This window comes from Cuculus canorus, chromosome 6 (genome assembly GCF_017976375.1).
Source record: "Cuculus canorus isolate bCucCan1 chromosome 6, bCucCan1.pri, whole genome shotgun sequence".
In the NCBI taxonomy this organism is placed as follows: Eukaryota; Metazoa; Chordata; class Aves; order Cuculiformes; family Cuculidae; genus Cuculus; species Cuculus canorus.
In genome coordinates this window covers 7,150,653-7,174,334 of record NC_071406.1, presented here as the reverse complement: position 1 = coordinate 7,174,334, position 23,682 = coordinate 7,150,653, and the positions used below count along the sequence as shown (strand labels likewise).

At 39.9% G+C, this 23,682-nt stretch overlaps 1 protein-coding gene and 1 long non-coding RNA gene across 2 annotated transcripts in view; one reads left to right on the top strand and one right to left on the bottom strand.

The window, feature by feature from the left end:
* LOC128852599 (uncharacterized) overlaps positions 1-23,682 on the top strand; it is a 74,186-nt gene that overhangs the window by 32,967 nt on the left and 17,537 nt on the right. The window lies entirely within an intron of this gene.
* On the bottom strand, positions 11,114-14,047 carry CXCR4 (C-X-C motif chemokine receptor 4). The gene is made up of 2 exons (XM_054070710.1): positions 13,920-14,047; positions 11,114-12,704 (listed from the first exon to the last, which is right to left on the bottom strand). Exons 1-2 carry the CDS (start codon positions 13,956-13,958, stop codon positions 11,643-11,645), a joined length of 1,101 nt encoding a protein of 366 aa, XP_053926685.1. The 5' UTR covers positions 13,959-14,047; the 3' UTR covers positions 11,114-11,642.

Below are 23,682 nucleotides of genomic sequence, written 5' to 3'. Positions count from 1 at the left end.
TTCTTCACTGAAGGACACTTTACATAATATACTACAAATTGAAAGGAAGAAAGCTTGAACACAAATCAATCCTATGCAAACAAGATCCTTTCTTGTTTAGCTTGTATTATAACTTGCTGTCTTGGTGCTATCTGAAGCAGCATCAATGGGTCTTGCTACCATTTGGGAAACCTGTGTGTATTTCAGTCGCACATTGTTCTTGCAGGATTTCCTTAGGCTAAGCTGCAGAAGTGAAAGAGCTCCATTTAAGAGAGTCTGTGAATAACTAGGAAATGAGCATCAAACTAGGCATTATCTGAAGATGTTTGTTAACATGCAGGATGTTCCTTAAGGCCTCTATCTTGAATGAGAAGAGTTTTTATTCAGGATTGCTTTTTGAAAAAGCAAGAGTTCTTTTGCATGCATGTCACTATGGGCCCTACTCAGGCAAAGAACGCTATTTGATGCTCTTGGCACATGTCTACTTCTCTAGCTTCCTTGGATATACTGCTATATGCAGCCTTATTTGGAAGATTATAACTTTTCAGTAGTGAGAATGGGCACAATTTACAACCTTGCATACTTGCCTATAAACTACTCCTTTTCTATTACAAAGTTGTAACTTAAATCATAAATCAAAACTATATCTCTGCTGAGGGATCTCTAGAGGTAAAGAAATACTGTGGAGAGAAGGCTCTGCACTTTCACTAGAAGATCAACTGCGACCCTCCCCTTATCTTAATAAAACACTACATTTTGTATCTAGCTGGGAAAAAGGAAATAATACCTTGTGTAAACAGTAGGCTCTGCTTTCTAGGGAGCGTTGGGAAAAATGATTTTTTGTTATATGGTGAAATGACAAGCAGCTGGAGAAGCCAGCTTTAGAAAGGTTCCAACTCAAGAGTACAGCCATGGAGATAAATGAAATTGAAGTTTTTCTATCAAAATGTAAGATTATGAGCCAAAGTATAATCAGTTGGATTTATGTGTGTATGCCTGTGTGCTTGTGTATGCCTGTGTGCTTATGTGTATGAATGAAGAAGACAAACAATATATCTTTCCCAAAGAATGTTCTTGCTTGAGGCCTTGCCTACAAAATTTATACCAATGAAACAAATTCTAAGTAGTTATAGTGGTGTAATTTTCTGTAATATTGACAGAGTGTCAGAAACATCTTAAGAGAAGAGGGAAGAATTAACCTTCAGACTGTGACATCCTTAAACTGTGAAAGCCGTTTGCTAAAAAGTCAAGAAGGCATAAAGTGTAACCTTGTTAAGTCAAAGACAAAAGGCATTCATATGTTCAGTCTTGTCTTCTTTGTATAATCATTCTCATCTCTAGGGAAACAAAGACTTAGAAGAATATACATGCTATGTTCATGTTTATCTAATTAATTTATAGAGGGATTCCTTACTCAGCAGACAGTTTTTGTATATCAGAGTCAAAGGTCCTAACATATGTCAGCCTTCTTACACAGATGTTATACATTTGATATCTAATAAATAATTAAACATCGGATTCAGCAAGGCTGCACAGAATATAGATTAGGTCTATTTAATATTTGGAAAGCTTCTTGCTTTTGACAAATAACAGTATATTAGATACAACAATAATTTTAATAAGGTGAGGCGAGTTTGTTAACAAGATTCACTTTGGACATTACGTGAGTTTATGTTAATTCAGTGCAAAATCACACTGGGATATTGAATACACGAACTATTTTCCACTTTGTGCCCACTGACTTGTACATCTTGAATTATTATTTTAGCTTTTTACTTCTGATGGTTTTATCAATTGCCTATTTTAGATGGAAAAAGATATTTAAAAGATGTTAGAACAGCATAAGTTATCCAGTTGCCCAGACTTGTCAGCTACTTTAAATTAGAAGTGAAGTCATCATGTACTGTATATGAAGATACCTGCAACTCAACAGCTATAGAAGTGTGGATGAAGAGTGACTACCAGCATGTGTGAACTAATTCCCCATCCTTTCCAAGTTGTAGACAATTAACTGTTTATTTTCCATAAACCCTGACTATCTACTGTAGTGTAATGGAACAAATACAAAGCATCTGGAAAGAAAAGAAGTATAACTAAATTAGTCTTTCCAATTAGAGGAAATGGTGGGCCTTTCTCTTGGCTTAGAGTTATAATAATCATTTGTAATCTGATTTAAAAGGGGCTTATGGTTGCATTCATAAAACTAGGAGACATTAGGATTGACATGACCTCTTAGGTATCTAAAGAAATTATAGGCCTACAGAGGTAAGGATACATCATTAAGTTCTGAGCTGACAGCATTTTTTATTTCTGCTGACCTTTGGTTGGATTAAGTCCAGTCATCAGAAAATAATTCCATTTCAAGCAGCTGAGAGTTATTATCAGGTTTTGCTGATTCAGGATTAAGTGTACCTCAGCGCCTGAAGAGCTCATTAGGATGAGCCATCCATTCGTTTATGGAGTCCGTGAAAAGGCTATGGAGGAAAACATGTTGTAGTCGTATTATTTCGTGTGTAAAGCATGAATTACTGGTGTACGTTTATAATCTACAGCTCTACTTTGTTAATGTGGGACAGGGTTCTGTAGTGTTATAAATTCCAGTTATCGACAGCTGGGTTTACAAAACGAATTTACATTTCTGCAAATGATATGGTCACTTAAATCTAAACATAAATCTTAAAAAGCTTTTGTCGATTTCCAGCAGATCTAAGTCCCTAAATATCTACTGGTGCTAATGTACAGAATTGTATCGACTTGATAGCACTAAATAACAAAGTACAATCTGCCAAAGCCCCAGCATAAGTCATAAACAAAGCACTTTTTCAAAGCCTTTTTCAAAGGACAGTGCTTACTCCTGTAGGTGCTTTTTTAAACGCACACTTAATCCTATACAAAACCCCAAGAACAGGAGGAGGAGAAGCCCTCTCTCAAAAACAATGTCCCTTGTCAAGGGACATTGGGGCAAAAGCTCCGGTTTCCTTGCACTCTCTCCCGGGAGGGTGCTTAATCGCCACGCTGCTGTATTTGCTGGAGTGCTTTTGTGTTGTGAGCCCTTTTGAAAATGTTTAACTTTGCATAAATAAATATTCACATGGTCAGAGACCTATTTTACAGCCTCATGGTCAGGACAGTCAGTATGGATAAAGGAACAGGTAATCACAGCTGCTCCTCTGATTGCGTTGATTTCTGAACTGGGTTAATATCACCAAAGGGTACCACTGCCAGCTCAGTCAGTGTAACCTCAACATTTTGATACCATGTTCCACTTCACTTAGATATACCTTCATTTTCCTTGCAGGGTATGGCTTATAGAGGGCATAATGGGCCTCAGTTTCACTGCAACTGAAAAAGTAGATGCAGAGTGAAGTATGTGTTACTAAGAACAGATGATTTTAAAACGGATTACCTTTAGAAACTGAAAATGTTCTAAAGAGATACAAAAATCTTTCTTCTGATTTTTAATTGTTACTGAAACTGGCAAATGAATGAGCAGGATCTCTTTCAAACACCTGGGTAGCAGAGTGGTTCTTAAATATCACAAAGGATCTTATAACCTTTATCTGTCACAGTTTTTGTTACAGTCCGTACAAAGCACTTGATAAGAGGGCAAAGTTTCTTAATAATCCCTCTGTGTTAGCATGTAGGAAGAAGCAAGAGTGAGTAGATTCAAGGATTTGTGGCTCTGTTGACTGTTTATTCTCTGGGCTGAAGTGTGGTTAGACTGTTTGACTGGTGTACACTACACTGAATATTCATGCAGTTGCCAGGCTCTCCCCTTCATTGCAGAGTATCAGGAGAGCCACTGAGCTCCATGCATTCTCACTGCACAGTGTGAGCATGTTTAGTTTGGCCTCAACATAAGTGGGCTGACTACATTTCTTAAGTAGAGCTAAGCTTGCATTTAAGGCAGGGATCTAATGTTTTTTCCTAAAATCAGAGTTTGTACCAAGATGCAATTTCTTCTTTCTTTAGTTGATAGGTTAATTATAAGAAGGAAAGAGTCACAGCTTAATACATAAACTAAATGCTTTGGGTTTTTTTAATAGGAAGCCCTGTTGAAATTTAGTGGTTGTTAAATAGGAGAAAACCTGCTCTGTACTTTTTAAGTATTCTGCTTTTAAAAATCATACAAACATCCATGACATTCAGAAAACTCTGTGAATATATATATATATATGAATGTAGATTTACAGTGCGTCTTAACAAATAGCTGCAGTAAATCTGATGAACTATGTAGGTTCTAATCAACATCATGATTAATCATGCTATTACAGATCTCTTTAATTGAGAATACTGCAATTCGAGAACTCTTTCCTGAGCCTTGTTTCAGGGAAAAGTCCTCTGCAGGACCATGGTCACGTACTCAACAGGTAATCCTGTTTTGATTATGGAGGCAGTGGGGCTCACTTTTCTTGAAGAGAAGCATCTATTCTCTCTATTCCTTTTCAGCCTCTTACCCTCTACCTGAGAACTGGTTTGTGTTTGTTTAACAGTTTGGGTGTTTACTTACGGAAGTTTTGACAAGATAGTTAAACCGGTCTAACAGCTTGCTGCTTCCAAAAGACAGGGTCCCACTTCTTCGCTCCCCCCCCAGCTCCCAGATCCATGATTCCACCCTCACTGTTACAAGTGCTTTGGCTTTTGACTCCTTAGTGAACCAGTTCAGTTCACTATACTGGCTGAAATCTGTTTGCTTTATTTCATTGGCTCATTTTCTGTGGCTGGTGGGCTTCACAAATACAGGAAATCAAGTTAAGAGCTCATGGGTGCTGAAAGAAAAAGTGCAAAAATATCTGTGATATAACTTCTTTTTCTTTGCTGAGCTATGTGCCTGATTGCTTATTTTTTTTTAATCTTGGATGTAGTCAGCCTTCTTTCTGAGCTAATTAACTTAATTAAAATGGCATAAAATAAATTAGAAAAAAATTGATACTGTCTATCTGTTTAGTCAATTACATCTGTTCAAAAGAAAATGTGACTGATTCAATAGATAATGCACAGCAGGAGGCAAGTCCACAGGACAGAGAATCAGAGGGTATTGAAGATATCAAATGAAAGGATTAGAAAAGGAAGGGAGAGAAGCTGAAGATCTTCTCAGCACAGGAAGCTAAAGATCTTCTCAGCACAGGAAGCTAGATTGCTTCAAATTCCTGTGAAACTCCAGTCTTCAAGAGCTGAACTGGCTTGCCAAGGAGTCACACAAGCAGCAGAGGTTGAGGGGTATGCATAGTTAAGAGTTAAGAAGAGAAAGAAGGGAACTGTGAGGTGTGAGACTATTCTTTTTGGTCCTGCTGATTAGAAGATCAGCTCAGTTCCCTTGTGTCAGCGTATACGAATGCCAAGTTCCATGCAAGATAGCTCTGTTAGGGAACCACCACAACGGGGCTGGGGAGAAAGAGAGCAAGCAAAGTGGAGTAGGGGCTTGACCTGAAAGGCCATGGAAAGGAAGACAGTAAATGCTAAGGGGTAAGGGAGGGCAGGAACTCATTAAATCTACTTCTCTGTCAAGTTAAATCTAACATGAAAGCATGCCCTTATACAATAATCCTGTCTCCCCTTTTATTTGTGTTAGAAACTCTAGCTTCTCTTACCAGTGCATTCCTGTACTGAGTTCCAACGGTGCACTTAACACCTGTACGAGAGGTGTAACTCGTTTCCCAAAGAGCAGGAATGATAGATTTCAGGCTTGTAATGAACCTCATATTGACAAGACACTTCTATTGCTGTCACATTAAAACTTATCTATAAAAAACAGAATTATTCTCTTATTTCCCACATATTTTAAAGACAGTTTATCTGTGTAAACTAAGGTCTCAGTTTCATCTGCTGTCAAGCATACCAACATTTCTCTCCTTGATGAACTTGCTTAGACACACTCGACAGAATGAGACTTAAGGAGGGACATTAGATTTGTACTTTTCAGGTTTATTTTGTATTATGTCTGGTGAGGAATGTCCCACTTACCTTTGGCAAAGTGATATATTAGGAGTATTACCAGTGATAATTGTTGCTGTCCGGTCTCACTGTAGCCATGCAGAGTGCATCAGTAGTGACAGCAAATTTATGGACAGCTCGTGTTCTTGTATTGGCATCAGTGCTGAGACTGATAAGAAGATAAGAGGCCCTCTCAGCCTCTCTTATCCAGATCTCTCTTTGGGAGATCTGCCCGACTACGGAGCACTGAATAGGAAAGAACAAAAAAGGTAAACAAATGTGTGCTGCGATTGCACTTCAAGAAACTTGAGAATAAAACCAACCTTTGAGTTTAAACTTTTCATACGATATAGAGGCAATTTATCTTTTGGCTAAAGAAAAGCAGATGTTGGAAGGGAAACACACATGAGAAGACATAGAAACTATTGTGAAGGCTGTGTTTTTTGTTTGAACAGTCTCTCTTTACTTTTTTTTACTTGTCCAGGCTATTGTGTATAGTCTTAACAGAACAGAGCCATTAAAAATGCTATAAAGCTATATTTTTAAAGGAGAAGTCAAGTAGAATCGAAGCTGTGAGAAGAGGCTAGCAGAAACAAAAGGCAGCATCAACAACAAAAAAACCCAACCTAAACCAAAGCAGAACAGAAGCCAAGAACTCTTTACAATGTATCTCTCAAAAAAAAAATCCTCGTAATTTCTACTTAGTTTGACGTGTTTCTGTGGTGAGAATCTGTTCCTGGTGTGAATTCCAAAAGATAAGGATATTTAAAATGGTGACCTATTTCTTTCAAACCCTGTGCCACTGAAGACAAATTACTGCCAGGCTGTTGATAGCTGGGCATGCAAAGCTTGCATGCTTTCAGTAAGAGAAAACCGTTTTGCTGAAAATTTATTTCTGTTACATTCAGCAGAACAATTCCACCTGCTCCAGACTGAAAGATTTAATTTCCTGTCCATCTCTGACTGCAGCTGAAATCAGAGGAACTCATAATCTTCATTTGTAATTGATTTGGGCTACAGGGTTATACACTTTAGGAAATATAATTCTGCTCTCTCTGAATTCAGAATGTTACTGAAGCTGCCTGTCCTTTTAAGAAATCGCAATTTTAATCAATACCTACTACATCTGTAATGAATCCTGACTCCTCTGAAGTCAGTAGTAGCTGTGCTGGAGCCTGGATCACCTGTATCAACAATTTAAAATGGTGTTTATCATCTACATCGTTATATATATGTAGATATATTTATGTTAAAATTATATAAATAAACACAAAGTATGCTTATAATCAACCGCTATTAAAATGCTTTCAGAAACAATAAGCATAGCATTGTTTTATTCTATGTCCTGTTAGAACTAGAATGGTGGGAAGATAGTGAGAGAACTGATGTTAAAACAAAGGATCTTTAAACTTCATCCTGTTAAAGATTAAAGGTTTCCAGAGATAACTAAAAGAGTGAGTGAAAATTTGCCTAAAGAGAAAAGATTTTAAGAAATATGTGCCTTTTCTATGCGAATTAATCCCAATGCTCATGTAATTTCAATTGACTGGTGATTTATGGCTGTGAAAAAGAGTCTGTATAGCTCTTTCAAAACATAAAGTGAGGGAGTGGCATCCTTTGAGCAAAAACTCTGGTGCCCTATCTGCTTAAGTGTTTCCTAAGTTTCAACACTATGAGAATATGAGAATACTCCATTGTTAGGGGATTTTGGAGGCATGCCTGGATCAAGGAAGTACTTCCTCGTCATGCTGTTTCCTTTCCCAAACAATATAAAAAATGGCCCTTTCAACCAAACATCTAGAGGTGGTCACTTTGTACATTGTCCAACTAGAGCTCAACCATCGTAAGATAAACCATTCATTTGTATGAACGGCTCCATGTTATTCCTGCTACTTCCTTTTTATTTTCCTGGTGATTTTGTTTTGATTTATGTATATGCATAGAAGTTGAACCCCTGTAGAAAGATTACATCATACCACTAGCCAAGAAAAAGCAAGAAACTCCACTTTGCTCAGTGCCTTCTGTAGGCTGCATACATCAGTGCCTACACCCTCACCACCGCCACTCATCCTCCCACATGCTCCTCTAGTGGGAACTCCTGAGAACCTGGTTAGACCAAGGAAAAATACACCACGCAAATAATGGATTATAGTGTAATTTTATCCTGCTGCTCTAAGTATTCTAACTTTACTTCCAAACCTCATTTCAGAGGAAGGAGAAGTAAGTCCATGTACATGTTCTGTTCTTGGTTTAGTCTTACATGATCCAAAGGATTTTTAACTAAGCTTAGGCAGTCAAAATGTGTGCATTATAGTCTTAGGTGAATATCCGTGTATTAGCCCACCATTGCTGTTAGTACATTGTAGCAACCATGGCAAAATCCTTACTGCTTGAATTCTGTGGAAAGAGTAGTTGTAAATGCATTATGGTTTATTTAATGTCTTTGTAAAAGCACTATGGTTTATTTAATGTCTTTGTAAATACATTATAAACCTTTAAAATTACTTATAACACTTTTAACTGGCTTGTAACAAATACTCACCAATGCTCACATTTGTTTTCTGTTCCATATCTGGAGTTGCTTATTTAAAATTACTTGGGCACAGGTGTTATTCTGTGACATGAAGAAAATGCTGATAATATGTATTGTGTATGTTTTAAAGAATGTCGTGATGATTATTCTGTACACTACAGGGGAACAGTTTGGAAAAAGACTTGGAAACTCTCTTTGAAAAGTTTGGAAAGATCATGATGTATGTGGACTGTCCAATGTATAAATTACAAATTTAGATCTATTCACCTTTGTCATTAAATTTTCACTTTGAGAAATGCATTTACTGGGACTACTTTTGATTCTCAAAGGTGTAAAAAAGTCACAGCCTCAACAAAAATCAGCTTAAAGGTGATTTTGTTTTAAAAGGGAATACATTAATACTTTTTTCCCCAACATGGTATATTTGAAATAGCTCAGTGGCTTTGAGAGAAATTTGTCTGATTTGCTCTGATTTACTTGGAGGTAAAAGGACAGAACTGCATTCATGGTTTCTTACTGTGTTTCCTAAGGACTACTTAATTTGATTTGCAAATATTTGTTTGTGAACAGTACAAATATATGTTAGGTTCAGATTTATAGATATATGAAATTATTTAAAAATAAAAACCTGTGGATTTTGACTCATTTTCCTTTCTGGAGCAAAACCCCAATGATCTTGCAACTCCTTTTCAAGATGTTCTTCTGTCCGTATTTTCACTAATTCTGCTGAAAACAATGGTGGTTTTATAAAACTAATGTAGGTCTCATCCCTCTGGGTCATGGGTTATGTTTTAATTTTGCTAATTTATTTTCTACACAAATGCTTTCTGTTGTTTGTTTAAAGTGTCCTTTTAGAGGTCTTTGGCAGTAACACGGACTGCTGAGTTTATTCTGTCGTGCACCCTCTTTCCTGCTAACTCTGCTTGAGGTGGCAGTTGGGAATAATCTAAGGTAATGCTAGAGGGCTCTAAACACTTCCTCAACAAAGAAGCAGCAGTGCATTGATGGCCAATAAGTATTTTATAAGTGCAATTAAATCACAGTGATTGATTAGCTGGGGTGAAAATCAGAATCATTTAGAACAACAAATTTTTTCACGGGGGAAACCCTCACTAAATTAAGAAAACACACAAATGAGCAACAAAAATAAACCACTTAAGAAGTGCTGCTTCTATACCACGTTTTCCTCATTTCTCAACTCTGCTAATGAGGAACAACTTGATGAAAGTGAGAACTCTTTTTTCTTGAGGATGCATCTTTTTCTGTTGTTACCTTTTTACATTGAGCAAAAGTCTACATTGGAGTTCAACTGACCTAAAATTTTGGTTGCTGCAAGGGGACACCTTCCTCCTCTTCCTTTTATCTCTGTTTCCTCTCACTTTGCCTGGCTCCAGGTTACAAGGTCTTGCGCTTTTGTAGTGTTTGTTGGATTCCTCATTGAGCTCATCCAGTTCACTACATCCTTGCTGGAAAAATGATGTTTTTTCTGCCAGATTAGTTTTGTGCTTGTTCAGCAAATGGAATCAGCTCAACATAGAATCAGATGACTGTCATTGCAAGGGGAAAAGTGTGCAGGATGCAGCCAAGGTTGCAGCCTCCTGACTTGGAGAGGAGGAGGGAAGCTGAAATCAGGAAAGTCTTGTCTCTATGAAAATACCTAACATAAAACATGCCATTTAATGCATAGTTAAACTTAGTGGTACATGCTCCACATCACCAGGGTGCTGTGCTTGTGGAAACATACTATTTCTGGGTAATATCGTTGAAACATCCATATTGCTCATTTCAATTCCGTGTGACTAGTAGTTATTGGGTTTTTTGGCTTTTTTTGCTTTTTTTTAACTTCTAACTGTTAATATTTATAGAACAGTAACAGTTGTTATTTAGGTAATGTAGGAACGTACCAATATTCTCAGTAGCTCAGACTTCTTGGGTATTGATTACTTCTGAATGCACTCATACTAACATGAAGATATGACTAACATTAATATTGGAAATTCAATAGTCTGGCTGGTCTCTACTAAAAACGTATATATTAAAAGAACTGGTAAGCATTCTAGATTGTTTAGAATAATGTTAAAAATATTATATTATCTTAGGAAAATTTGGGTGTAGACAGGATAGGGAAAGTCCCACAGAAAAAAAACTCTTCTCTTTCCCAGAGAAGATACGCCAATAAATATTTCTAGTCCAAATGCACTGTCAAATAGCGAAATGGCTTTGATTCAACCACTTACTTAAATTAAGAAAAGCAGAAGACAGAAGATTGTAGGATTGACTTTATGAGTGGTACAAAGTTTAGTTGTATGCAGCAATCTTAGTTTGACTCCTAAGAGGCTGTGAGCTTTAGCAATTGCTTAAATAGATTGATTTTCATTTGTAGATATTTTGCCCTCAAAAAATTCTTTGTTTAAAGCGATAAGATTTAAGTCATTTGAAGGATAATGTTAACTGGAGTAAATGCATTCTGGTGAAAAAACAAATGACTTAGAACTCACAGGTGTCAACTGCATAATCAATATGTACTGAAACTCATTTTCCTCCTTTCCGTAACACAGCCCTGCAATTTGCAAAGGAATTATTGTGCATTGAGAACTGTAAATAAAAGCACTGAGAAAAACATTTAAGCAGAAATAAAAATACCACTCAAAATAACTTTTTGTTATATACTTTTATTTACCTTGAACATAATTTTTTGCAAACTATCAATTACTGAGAACAGGGAAAAAAACCCTAGCAGGTAACAGAGGAGGCTTTGGTTATAAGTGCCATTTCTACAGCAGAGTTAAGCTATTGTAAACCAAATATCTTGTAGTAAGGTAAAAATCTCCAGCCCAGACTTTTTAAGAATTTAAACCACTGAAAATATTTACATATAAACAACAGAGAAATTTTCTAAACTTTTGACACTCACTTTCTACAATCCCAAAGCATTTAGTTCACACACCTATACATACTGACCAGCACTAAAACTTTTGTGAACTAACCACTCATTCACAGGACCTGCCTAGACAGTTTGTCTCATCAATACGAAAGTTTATTTATATAAATAAGTCAATATAACTTCACAGACACTAAAAGAAACAATATAAAAATTCAACCGTAAATAAATCTGTACATTATGGTCAGTCTTGTTTTTCTGAAATCTCGTGCCACTTTGCAGTGTCCATTTATAAAATGATGGCAAGAAGCAGTGTTAGCTGGAATGGAAACTTGACGACTCGGACTCTGTAGAAACAGAGGAATGTCCCCCACGTTTGCTTTTGGAAAGAATCTTGAGGCTTGATCCTCTGCTAACTGATGTCAAGGCATTTTGTGCCGATGTTTTGAATTTGGCACCCAGGAAGGCATACAGAATCGGATTCAGGCAACAGTGGAAGAATGCCAAGGCTTCGGTAATGGAGATCCATTTATGCACGATCGTCTCCAAGCTGCAACGATGTCTGATGACTCCCAGCAAGATGAATGTGTCAATGCTGATGCCAATATAATATGGCAGCCAGCAGGCAAAGAAGGCAAGGATGAGGATAACAGTTGTCTTCAAGGCTTTGCGCTTCTGGTGGCCTTTTGAATGTGACAGCTTAGATATTATAATACAGTAGCAAGTCAGGATTATTAGACCAGGCAAGACAAGTCCTACCAAGATATGCTGAAATCTGAAAGAAATGAGCCAGTTTTCATGAGGGTACATGCGATCACATAGATATTTTCCTTCTACTTCACTAGTACTGGCAAAAATTATATCAGGCACTGTCAAAAGCACAGCTGGCAGCCAGACGCCTACATAGACCACCTTCTCAGCCAACAGCTTGCGTGGTCGCTGGCTGTTGGTAGCATGGACTATTGCCAGGTAGCGATCTAAACTTATGAAGGCCAAAATCAAGACACTGCTATAGAGGTTGACTGTGTAAATGACATGAACTGCCTTACACAGAACATTCCCGAAGTACCAGCTTATGGCCGCATCCACAGACCAGAATGGCAAGGTGATGACAAAGAGGAGGTCAGCCACAGAGAGGTGCAGCCTGTATTTATCAGTCATGCTTCTTTGTTTCTTCTGGTAACCCATAACAATAATAACCAATCCATTGCCGATTATTCCCGTTAGGAAGATGATGGAGTAGATCGTTGGCAAGAAGATCCGGTTGAAGTCAGCATTCTCATGCTGAAAGCATGGTTCTCCATAGTCTCCGTAGTCACCTGAACCAATCTCATCTGTTCCATTATCAGAAAATTCAATGATTAACCCGGAGGACAGCTGAAAGAAGGAAAAAAAAATCACGTTAGCTCCTCTGCGAAAGCTCACTCTGGAGGACAGTAGGTTAAGAGTTGCCTGAACAGAATGGGCAAACTTTCTGAAAACCAGATGGAGAAATACAATTCCTAAATATATAGATATCCAATATACAGAACTACTTAAAAAACTTCCATTTGTCTTTCTCTAAAGAGTAGGAACTTGTAACTAAGGACGAGGGGTGAAAGGGCAAAGAAAGATAATGGCTGGTTCTGGGCACTTCAGTGCTCTCATGAGATGCTGCCACCAACGGGAGAGCCCACAAGTGCTGGATGCGAGAGGCTGTTCCGCCTCTACGGCTGTTCCGTAGAATAAGAATTACACTCGGACAGCGATTCTGCTGCTCCAAAGCCCCTTCTCATTACGAGGATGGGGTCAAGGCGAAATGGAGAAGGTACCCTCGGCTGATGTAATAAAGGCTGACTTAACAGCAAGAACTGAGCAGCAACTGACAGCTCCACACAGAGACAAGGAAAAAGAACGCGAAGCCCCTAAAGAAAAGAAAGGCAGGGGTGCCCTGGAGCAGGGAAGCTCACACCCCGTGCGGGGTGACAAGGAGCAGCCGCGCTCCCCGCCTTTGTTCCCGTCCCGGGGTGACGCGGGCTGCGCGGCGGGGAAAAAAGGAAGCGAAATCGTGGGGAGGGCACGAAAGCGCCCCAGGAAACCACCAACGGCCTCGGGTGCCGCTCGGCGGGACGGAGCCACCTGCCCCGGGCCACCCCCCGCCTTGCCGCAGCCCGCGCCCACCGAGCCCTGGCCCCGCTTCCCACCAGGATGCTCCAGGCGGGTGCAGGCTGCGGGGAGAGGCTGCAGCCGGCCAGGCACCTCCGAGTGGGTCCCAAACACCTCCCTGTGGCTGATAAACACTCTCACACCCCCGTGTGGGTCCCAACCGCTCTCTCCCCGCTTGGCAGAGGAGCAGCGGAGTTTGTGCGGGCGCTGCCGCCGCTCCCGTCCCCGCCGGGACACGGGGATGCTACCGCTCCCAAAACTTCCTCGCTTCTTTCTCTTCATTCCCGTGGCTCCATCCACCCACAAAGCGCCACACGTCACCGCAAAGCAGCCAAGCCCGCGGGGTCCGAAGCGCTGGGCTCCTCTCCCCGCAGCCCGCGAGCAGCGCGCACCCGGGCGGGGATGCTGCGGGGCGGGATGTAGGGATGCTGCGCTCCCAGCACTTACATCCAGGCTGTCCAGGCTGTTGTCCATGCTCTGAGCCATCCAGCAGTTCCACCGGGCCACTTAGGTCCCTCTCAGCTGCACCAAACACTCGATCTCGTGGCGGGACGCGGCTCTTTATAAGTTCCCCGGCTGCCCCCCCGCCCCCGGCTCCTCCCCGGCCGTGTCGCCGCCGCCCCGGGCTCCGCCAGCCTCGCACCGCCCTTTGTCTGCCCCGAGGGCGATGCTCCTCGCCCCGGCGCTTGCCGCCCTCCCGCTGGTGTCCTCCTACGAGCGGCTGTTTGAATAGCCCCACAATAGTTTGAATGTTGAATAGGAAATCCTTTGGGGTGTGCTGGGGAGCTGCCCCAGGCGAGCTGGTCCGGGGGTGCTGCTGGAGGAGGAGAGGTCCTGTGTGCGCTTCCAAATGTACTGCACCCTTCAAAATAAACTGTATCCTTCGAAATGTACTCATCTCAGTCCTCAGAGTTGTCTCTTCAACCCTGCCCAGGACAGAATGTGCAGGACTTAAGGGGATGGTCCTCGCAGAGGGATGAGAGGTTCTAGAGACCTTGCAGGCAAGGTGAACAAGCTGCTTGTGACCCGCTAGACCCGTCTAGTGTCCGTGGTTTTGGGTGGCAAGGCTGATAAGGAGCTGCCTGAGTTTTGTCAACATGTTTGAGATATGATGATGTTCCAAAAAGCTTTGGAGCTGCACTGGCCCGAAGTACCTGTGGGGGCGATGCTCCTCACTCCGGCACTTGGCACTGTCCCATTGATGTTCTCCTACAAGCGAGTTTTTGAATTTCCCCTTCAAGGAAATCCTTTGAAGTGTGTTGGGGAGCTGCCTCAGGCGAACTCCTGGTGAAGTCACTGGTCCAGAGATCCTGATGGAGGAGGAAGAGGAGAGGTTCTGTGTACCCTTCAGAATGTTCTCAGCTCAGTCCTCAGAGTTGTCTCTCAATGCTGCTGAGAAAAGAGTGAGCAGGACCTAAGGGGATGGTCCTCGCAGAGGGATGAGAGGTTCTGCAGACCTTGTAGAGGCTGCAAGGTGAGCAGGCTGCTGGTGACCCTCTGGACTCCTATGGTGTCCATGGTTTTGGGTGAGAAGGCTGATGAGGAGCTGCCTGTGCTTTGTCAACATGTTCAAGATATGATGACATTCCAAAGAGCTTTGGGACATTACAAGAACTGTGTTAAGGAAACAATAGAAATGAGGAAGAAAACAAAACATTGTCAAAATAATGGTGCTGCCAACTTCATTCAAAATCGTGGATTTACGTGCTCAATGCCTTGTCGTCTAAACCCACCAACTGTGAGCTCTTTATTTGTCCACCAGTATCAGGAATGCTGCTTGTCTTTCTCCTTAATCTCAAGCTTGGTAAATTAGTTTTTCATTTAAAAGCTTGAATAAAAAGAGTGAATAGTGATTTTAGTGAGGGGTGAATATCTTTAGTAATGATCTGTTTCCAGAAGTTGGATGCTCTAAAGAAAAAAAGAAAGAGAGAGAGAGGGAGAAAACCCTGAAATTGTATTTGTAGGATAAAAATAACAATCATAAAATATGTTTGCAAGGGAAAACCAATCCAAAAGTGAAGAAAAATAAAACAGAATTGTGGATGTCCTTTAAGTTGTCTCTGTGTCTCAGTACTGTTGATATTCATGCAGGTAAACTTATTTGCAGAAAAGATTTTGATTAGAATAGGGTGCTGTCATCATCCCCCAATTTCACAACTCACAGCATGGTAAGGAACTCTATTGAGAATAATGAGCTTGGTTACATGGATTTACTCTTTAGAGTTGGAATTCGGAGTAGAAAGAAGAGAGAAAGACATTTTTTATGGAATAACAATATGCTCAAATTACCCCAAGGGATGAATAAAATGAAAGTTTGACTAAAGTTTTGTTCTTAAATGCCCCTATTACCAGTTTACATGCTCTAAGTTAGCCACCAGTTTTAGATGCAAAGATCATTTCCAGGAATTTGGCAAGAGTCACACTCTTGTCAAATTCTTCCCTTGAAAGTTCTACAACTTCTGCTGCCCTACAGTGAGAATGAGTTTGGTTCTGATTAATAACACTGATTGATTATCTTTCTTTTTGCTCAAAACAAAGTATGTTATCTATGACCTAGAATCATAGAATCATAGAAAAGTTTGAGTTGGAAGGGATCTTAAAGATCACCTAGTTCCAAACCCCCTGCCATGGGCAGGGACACCTCCCACTGGCTCAGGCTGCCCAAGGCCTCATCCAACCTGGCCTTGAACACCTCCAGGGATGGGGCAGCCACAACCTCCCTGGGCAACCTGTGCCAGAGCCTCACCACCCTCATCCTGAAGAAATAATTCCTTATGTCTAGTCTAAATCTGCCCCTCTCCAGCTTACAGCCATTCCTCCTTGTCCTATCACTATAGGCTTTGTAATCAGTCCCTCCTCAGCTTTCTTGTAGCCCCTTCAGGTGCTGGGAGGTCACTATAAGGTCTCCTTGGAGCCTTCTCATCTCCAGGCTGAAAACCCCCAACTCTCTATAACGTGATTAAATACTTTAACTACATCGTAATTTGATAGTAATGAATATTTTGTTAGCAGGTCTGGATTTTCACATACAAGTTGCGTTAAAGGCAAACTTTAATTGATTATAACTCAGAGATTAGCAGTCTTCTGAAAACACAATATCTACTTTTGGGTTTATATCTGGAAAAATTTGAGAGGGATACCATGCTAGAATTCTAATGAAATAAAAGATCTTATACTGAATCCACATTTTTAGATAATAATCCTAGCTTTATGTTACCATAATTCTACTCTGCTGAACTTCTTTAAAAACAAGTGCAACAAAATTATAATTACTGGTTTTCATTGCATATTTTCCATAGAATCTGTGATGTGTTCACTACTTTCTAGACATACAAATAGGAAAATATATGCTCCAAGGAATCCTCAGCCCAGCATTAAGTGACCAGGCAGATAAATGGGCAGATGAGGGATTTTTATATATGGATGAGTAGGATCGTGTCCTAATAATCTTTCACTGTGTAATAATCTTTAAATTTTCACTTATGGAGGTTGCCCAGCTGATAACTCCAGCAATTTCTGTGCAGTTTCCAGCAAGGATATGCTGCTTGAAGGGCTCTCCAGCTACCAAACTTGCAAACATGTCAACCAAATTTTCAATAATGTGCATATTGAACAGATGCTAAAAAACTGATCGGGACGCAGAGCTCCATGTCGGGGAGATGAACTTTTAGGAAAAATTAGATCCTACCTTGCCAGAAATTCATATGGGTCACAGATATTTTTTTACGGAGAACATATTCTCAAATTCGGAACTGAGGAATAGTCTAGTTCCATGCGTTAGCCCTGGAGCATGGTGGTGGTGAGTGGCAGAAGATTTGGGGATTGATGCTGTGTCTGAGAGTTGTCACTGGAACGGGTTTAGATGAAGATCCTCTAAAAGCATCGTTCACACTGCTATTTCGTTATCTACCATTTCTTTTGTTTCTCCTGTCACAAACTCCACGTGAAAACTTCCTTTGTTGCACAGAGGACCATCGGGGGCAAGTTAATGATTTCCAAAGTGATAACAGAAGGGAGCTGTTTCTGCAGAGCATGCAAATCACAGTTAGCTACAAATCTTCTTAAGACAGAGCTAGCAAACAGCAATTTCCAAGCTTATGTTTTGCATTATATGTTTTTCTGGTCCCAGAATTACTGTGAAAATCAGACCCTTCCTAACCCATGTAATACATATTTTTGTTACAGAAAATGTGCCCTCTAAGATTCAAAATCCTATGTCTTACACTGTTACGCTAACAATACAATTCCTCAGGTTGTGAATAATTAACCTATTTTTTGTCTTCTAAAAAGAGATATCAGTGCTGGTCATGCAGGAGCAAAACAGTTTCTAATAAACCTTTCTAGTGGAAAAAAATACTCATTTGATTCAGTAGCCACAGAGCAGAAACATAAATTGCATTTTATTTAACTACTTTAAATTACTTAATTTGAAGGCTTTACAAGTGTCTTTAACAAAGTAAACTTCTAGCTAATAAAAGGTTGATGACACCATTGTCTGTGGGTGACACAACACAAAAGAGATATGATCCCAGGTTTCTGTAATATATGAAAACCACTGTAGTGTGATAATTACAGTGGTGTATCAATAAATTATTCCTTATTGTTTAGCCTTAACGCAACTATCCTTTCAGGACACATAGATGATTGTGTCTTAAAAATGTATAACCAGCAGCATAGCTGAAATTACTGTAGTGTATAGCAGGGAGTAAATAATTTTTGAGTATTCCCCAATTTTCTCTGTACATGTCAGTTCCTGTACGGGGAGGCTTCTGAAAGATATAACAGAAAATGTGCTCAGGATTTACAAGACATTAGCTTTGAGCAGTGGATTTTTCTATTCTAAAAAATACTCCAGGGAACTGATGTTGTGGACTTGTTTGCCACTATATGAGAAGCGGTTTCCGTATAAAACTCAAATGTTTAGCACCCTGCACTGGATTGACTTCATGACAAATGGGCCTTCAAGTGACCTGAAGTTGTATACAGAGTGAGGAAGAGGATATACCCTGCCTTTTCCATCTGATCTTTCTGTTGAAGTGGCAAAGGTATCAATCTTACGCCTGTTAGAGCGGTTACAAGCGGTTTGCTGGAGTTGAGTTTCAGTTAATGGCTTTCTTAGCTCTTGGTTCTCAAAGCTCTCTGTCTCTTTCTTTCTGCCTGTGCCGCATGGAACAAGCCTACCAACTGTTACCCTGATCCTGGAAGGAGTGTCTTATGGGCAGGGTGCCACCTAAATGCACTGATTTGAAAGGAGGAAGGCAAAATAAAACCTGCAAAGGAGCAGGACGTGTCTTTCAGTTGGTACCAAGTTACATTACCACAGGAATAAGTCCGTGTACGAAAGGAACCATACTTGAATATCAGAACAAAATTAAAGGAAAAGCTTTACATCAGTATAAAGCAACAAAAATGGTAACAACGCTGGCATAAAGAACAGATTTCTTTACAGTTCCTTGCTTGTAATAAGGAGAATTTATTGTGTTTCCTTTAAGTATTGCCACAAGGCCAAGATGTCTAAAGTCAGCATAGAAAAGTCAGCAGAAAAAAAACTGCTGTCCTCTGAAAGGAATCATAGTCACTCTTGTGTTTTAATCCCACCTCCATCTGTGGCCTGCAGCAAATCACTTAACCCCTCAGACTGTGTTCACCCAGCTGTAAAATGGGGATAACAATCCCTACTTACCTACCTCAGAGGACAGTTGTAGGGATTAATTGGTTGATGTTTGCAAGGCACTTTGAAGACAGAAAGTGCTTATTTTAGAGCCTATTGAAATTATTGGTGACACTGATCAGCTAAAATTCAAAGGGGACCAAACTCATTAAGGTTCTGATCTTCTTCCTCCATTTGGCTATGTTTATGGGGGAGCAAATCTCACTGCATGCAGATAGTTTATTGTTTGTTTGGAAGCAGAGTAGACTGAAAAGATGCTTTGAACAACTTTGTTAATCCTTTTAACAGACATGTCTTCATCTGCATATCACTGAAGCTGAAGAGTTTATCTTTGATGATTGTACAGCAGAACTCTTCTGGAGACAGGGTGAAGTTATTCCAGAACTGTGGTCAGATCAGAATTATGAAAACAAGCTAAAACCCGTATAACTATATCACAAGCAATTTCTTTATTATAACCACCTGGTTATAGTAGGATTTTGGCTTTCCTAGCAGATAGATTTCTCTTTAGCTAAGAAGTGTGTTTTTTATGATGTTCTTTTATGCTGTAAAATTCTGTTAGAAACTTGCTTACAGTTCAGTTTGGAATATTAGGGACAGGATTTGCTTCTGTGAACCCCTGCTAAGAGCATGCTATATTCCCATCTTAGGAGCACATATATAAAATTAGAAAATCCAGTTTAGATATTCATGTATGCAGTTTTACAATGTCATGATCTGCTAGTAAGCAGCTTTAGAGGTACAGTTCTGTCTGGGACTATGCATTGCTCCTCTGAGCAGTGTAAACACAACATAGTTGCTTGGAGAGTGACAGACTGAACAGGGCCTGCATCACCCATTCTGGCTTTGAATCCAGAGGTTGCTTCCAACCTGAATTATCCTACTGGTCCAAATAGGTCCATTGGACCATGTTCTGACACCTCTGCTGCTAGCAGTGTCCAGAGTTATCTGGATCAAAATACATACACTTAGGTTTGCGTACATTAAGCCTGTTTGCTCTACATAACGCAAATAGCATTTCGATGTTGTGTTTCCGCCCTGACAGTTCTTGATTTAATCTTTTGTTGAAATGGTGTCTGTGGATTTGTGTGCTTGGGAAGTGGCAAAGTATGCTATGTGTGCCATGTTTTCTTTACCATTTTCACACATCTCTAATTCCTTTCTTTGGATGCAGTAGTAAGTATTGATTTTTCACATGTTGTGAGCTTCTGAGCTTGCTGAAATAGTTTCTTTAGCTGATTTGCCCACTTGTTTTGTGTCTAAAAAGTGGCACTGAAAGCAGAGTAGGAGCAACAACTCTTCCTGTTTAGCTCAGTTTAGCAGTCTGAAGCTCACAAATGTTTTAGTTTTATTGCAACAGCTTTGAAGTGAAGTCTGTACATATGGGTGCTAAACCTCAGCTTGGATACTTGTTTTTGAATCTGTCTGCCAGGGATTGCTCCTGTCTCTGCTTCCTCTCAAAACTGGTGACTGAAGCTGTTGTTCAGCAAGGAGGGAGGTCGCCTAAATCCAGTGATGTGCTTTCCTTTTGTTTCTTTCTTTTGGAGCTGTCTTCCCACTATTTCCCTGAAAATTTGCTTTAGAATTCCAAACTTCCAAATTTCTTTTACCACTGGAAGCCAGGTTTGCTGTATAACATTGAGATATGGCCTTTTTTTTGTATCAAGAGGTGAAGGAATGAGATCGGGTTTACATTTCTGAGTCAGTGCTTCCTACTTGAGTATATTATAATTGATAGCATTTACTTGGTAACTGTCCATTTGTTTGATGTCTGTTGAAAACATGACCCAACATTTCTAAAACAACCAAAAATATCTCCATTAAATGTAGCCAGATTTTCAGTGCTGCAGTCAATCCCTCTTGCTTAAATACCATGAATAAATGCACAGACACAGTTTGCCGTATCCATCTATTTATAATCAAATGTAAGGATGTAGATAGAGAGATAGGAATATTTATGGCAGGTACATTCACTTTTCTGTTCATTAATTGAAATGAGCATGATGTCACACACATTATTTTGAGGTGATTGGTCACGAATAATTGCTGGTTTTAAAATTTGGTAGGAAGGATATAGGGCCTAATATTTGTAAATAATCGCCGAGGTCAGACGGTATGATTTCTGCTCAGTCATTAGGTTACCAGCTTCTACGAAAGCAGGAGAGCTGCTTGAAGAAATGATTGGGATATTGATGCTCTGTTTCTGATTTAGTGGGGAGGTAAATGCAATTTACAGGATCTCTCTTACTGTGTAAGGAGTGCTCCAGCCAATGATATAAAGAGCTAATCTCTTACTACTGAGCTTGCTAAACTTTCTTCTTGCTGGTTCAAATTCATTTTTAGTAAGTAGAACAGGCAACTTTGGGCAAACTTCATGCTGAACAAGACATGATCAACATCATTTGTTGATGCTGATATTTTTATATGGGTATAAACTGGAGAGGGGCAGATTTAGACTGGACATTAGGAAGAATTTCTTTGCCATGAAAGTGGTGAGACACTGGCACAGGTTGCCAAGGGAAGCTGTGGATGCCCCATCCCTGGAGGTGTTCAAGGCCAGGTGGGATGGGGCCTTGGGCAGCCTGATCCAGTGGGATGTCCCTGCCCATGGCAAGGGGGTTGGAACTAGGTGATCTTTAAGGTCCCTTCCAACCCAAACTATTCTATGATTCTCTGATTCTATGATTTGTATAATATCTGCAATGAAGACTTTACAAAAATCATGGTACGTGCTCTGACAGATTTGACAGAGAAGTGATAGAGTGCTGGTGCCTGATCAGTATCACAGCTACACAGTTGGGTGATTCTGCAACAATCTGTTATGAGGAACTGTGGAGCCCTCACTTCTACAAGAGAAAGTGAGGCAGAATCCTTAAGGAGCATAAAGAATAGAAAATGGACATCCTAGGAAATGAATGGCATTAATAATCTCTCACTGTCTTACTTTTTCACAAGCATTTGGCTTGTACATGGACCTTAATATGAGATAGCTGTGTTCCCCCTCTCTTGGGAGGGAGGAACTTACCATTCAAGCTCAGTTCAGCACTCTTTTTTTTCACTGTCTCTCCAGATTACTGCACGTAGATGAGAAGCATCTAGAAAATGAGTTGTTATGGACATTTGTTCATGTGTGCATGTTTGTTCACGCTTCAATATACCCAGTTATGCATCAGCATACAGTTAAAAAAAAACATGCAGAGAACAGGTGAGTGAGTATCAGTGAAGGAGTAAGAAAACATACCATTCAGGCAAACTGTCTGTGTTTATCTCTACCTTTACCCTCCAAAGTAGTGCTGAACTTGAAGTACAAGCAGTGTGGGAGCTTCAGTACTTCACAGTGATGGTTCCAATTTAGCTTAATTTACACTTCAAACTACTTCCATTAAAAATTATAGCCTACAATACTGTTCTTTTCTTGATGAGTTCAGTGCAACTGAACATGACAAGTAAGGCTGTAGTCTTGAAATACCCACTTCGTAAATTAAATTGTTATTCTAGGAGTTTGCCATTATTTTAAGTAGACGGCTTTATATTTCTGGGGTTATTTTTCAGTACTGAGTGGATATTTTGAAAAACATAGAAGAGGGGAATTCTAAAAATATTGCTAGGTTACAGTCTGTGTTCGGGACAGTCTGTACGAAGTGCAATTTTATCTTTTTTTTTTTTTTTTAACTTTTAAAAACAGGAAGAAGCCTTGTACTTCTGAGGACCCTGATAAATGTTTCTACCTGTCTTCTTCTAGAAAGATCTCTTCAGGTGCCAAGCAAGGGTCACTGTAACCATGGATACTTATACTCCATTTTCCCCTTGGGTTTCTGTGAAAAACTTGGTATGCTGCCCAGTTTAAACCGCGTTTTGTGTTAGGTAATCATAGGCTCAGTCTGTTCTTGGGTATTGTGGTTTTAAGTTTTCAACGGTTGTTCTGTGGTTTGAAAGCTGTGTTTTTTATTCCCTCTTCTTTTCTAAGCAAAGAAGATGTTAATGTAGAGTTGCTTGATAACAATTATTCCACCAAAATAAAGTCTTTTGGGAAGGATCGTTTGTCATGTGGTTTAAAGCTGAAACCAAACTAAGAAGCCACTTTACCGTCGTGCTCAATGCAAAATAGATAACATTTTACTGAATTTGGAAAAAGACTATTCAATTCCTAGAATTTGCCAAAATGTGCTCAGAAATTAGACAAGACTTGATCTGTTTTTAGCATGTATCTACGAGTCAGTCTTAGAAAGATTCCTAGATGTATTTTAGTGAAAAGAAGAATACTTATTTTCCATAAAGCAGCCTGTTAGTCCTCCCTGCTTTGATATAGATCTACAAAGGCTCAAAGCCTGGTTGAAAGAGCAGTGTAATTCAGCTGTGGGGACAAACTAATTAGAGATCTTTCTCCCCTTTCAAAAACATTGGAGGTGTTGAGTAAGTGGACAAAGGTGAAGGTGCCTACTATGAATATGAACGAGTATACAGAAATGGAAACTCAATGTGGAAGCAAAGCTCAGGAAGTGCCATGTGATCAGATCAGATGAACCATATCAGCTCCAT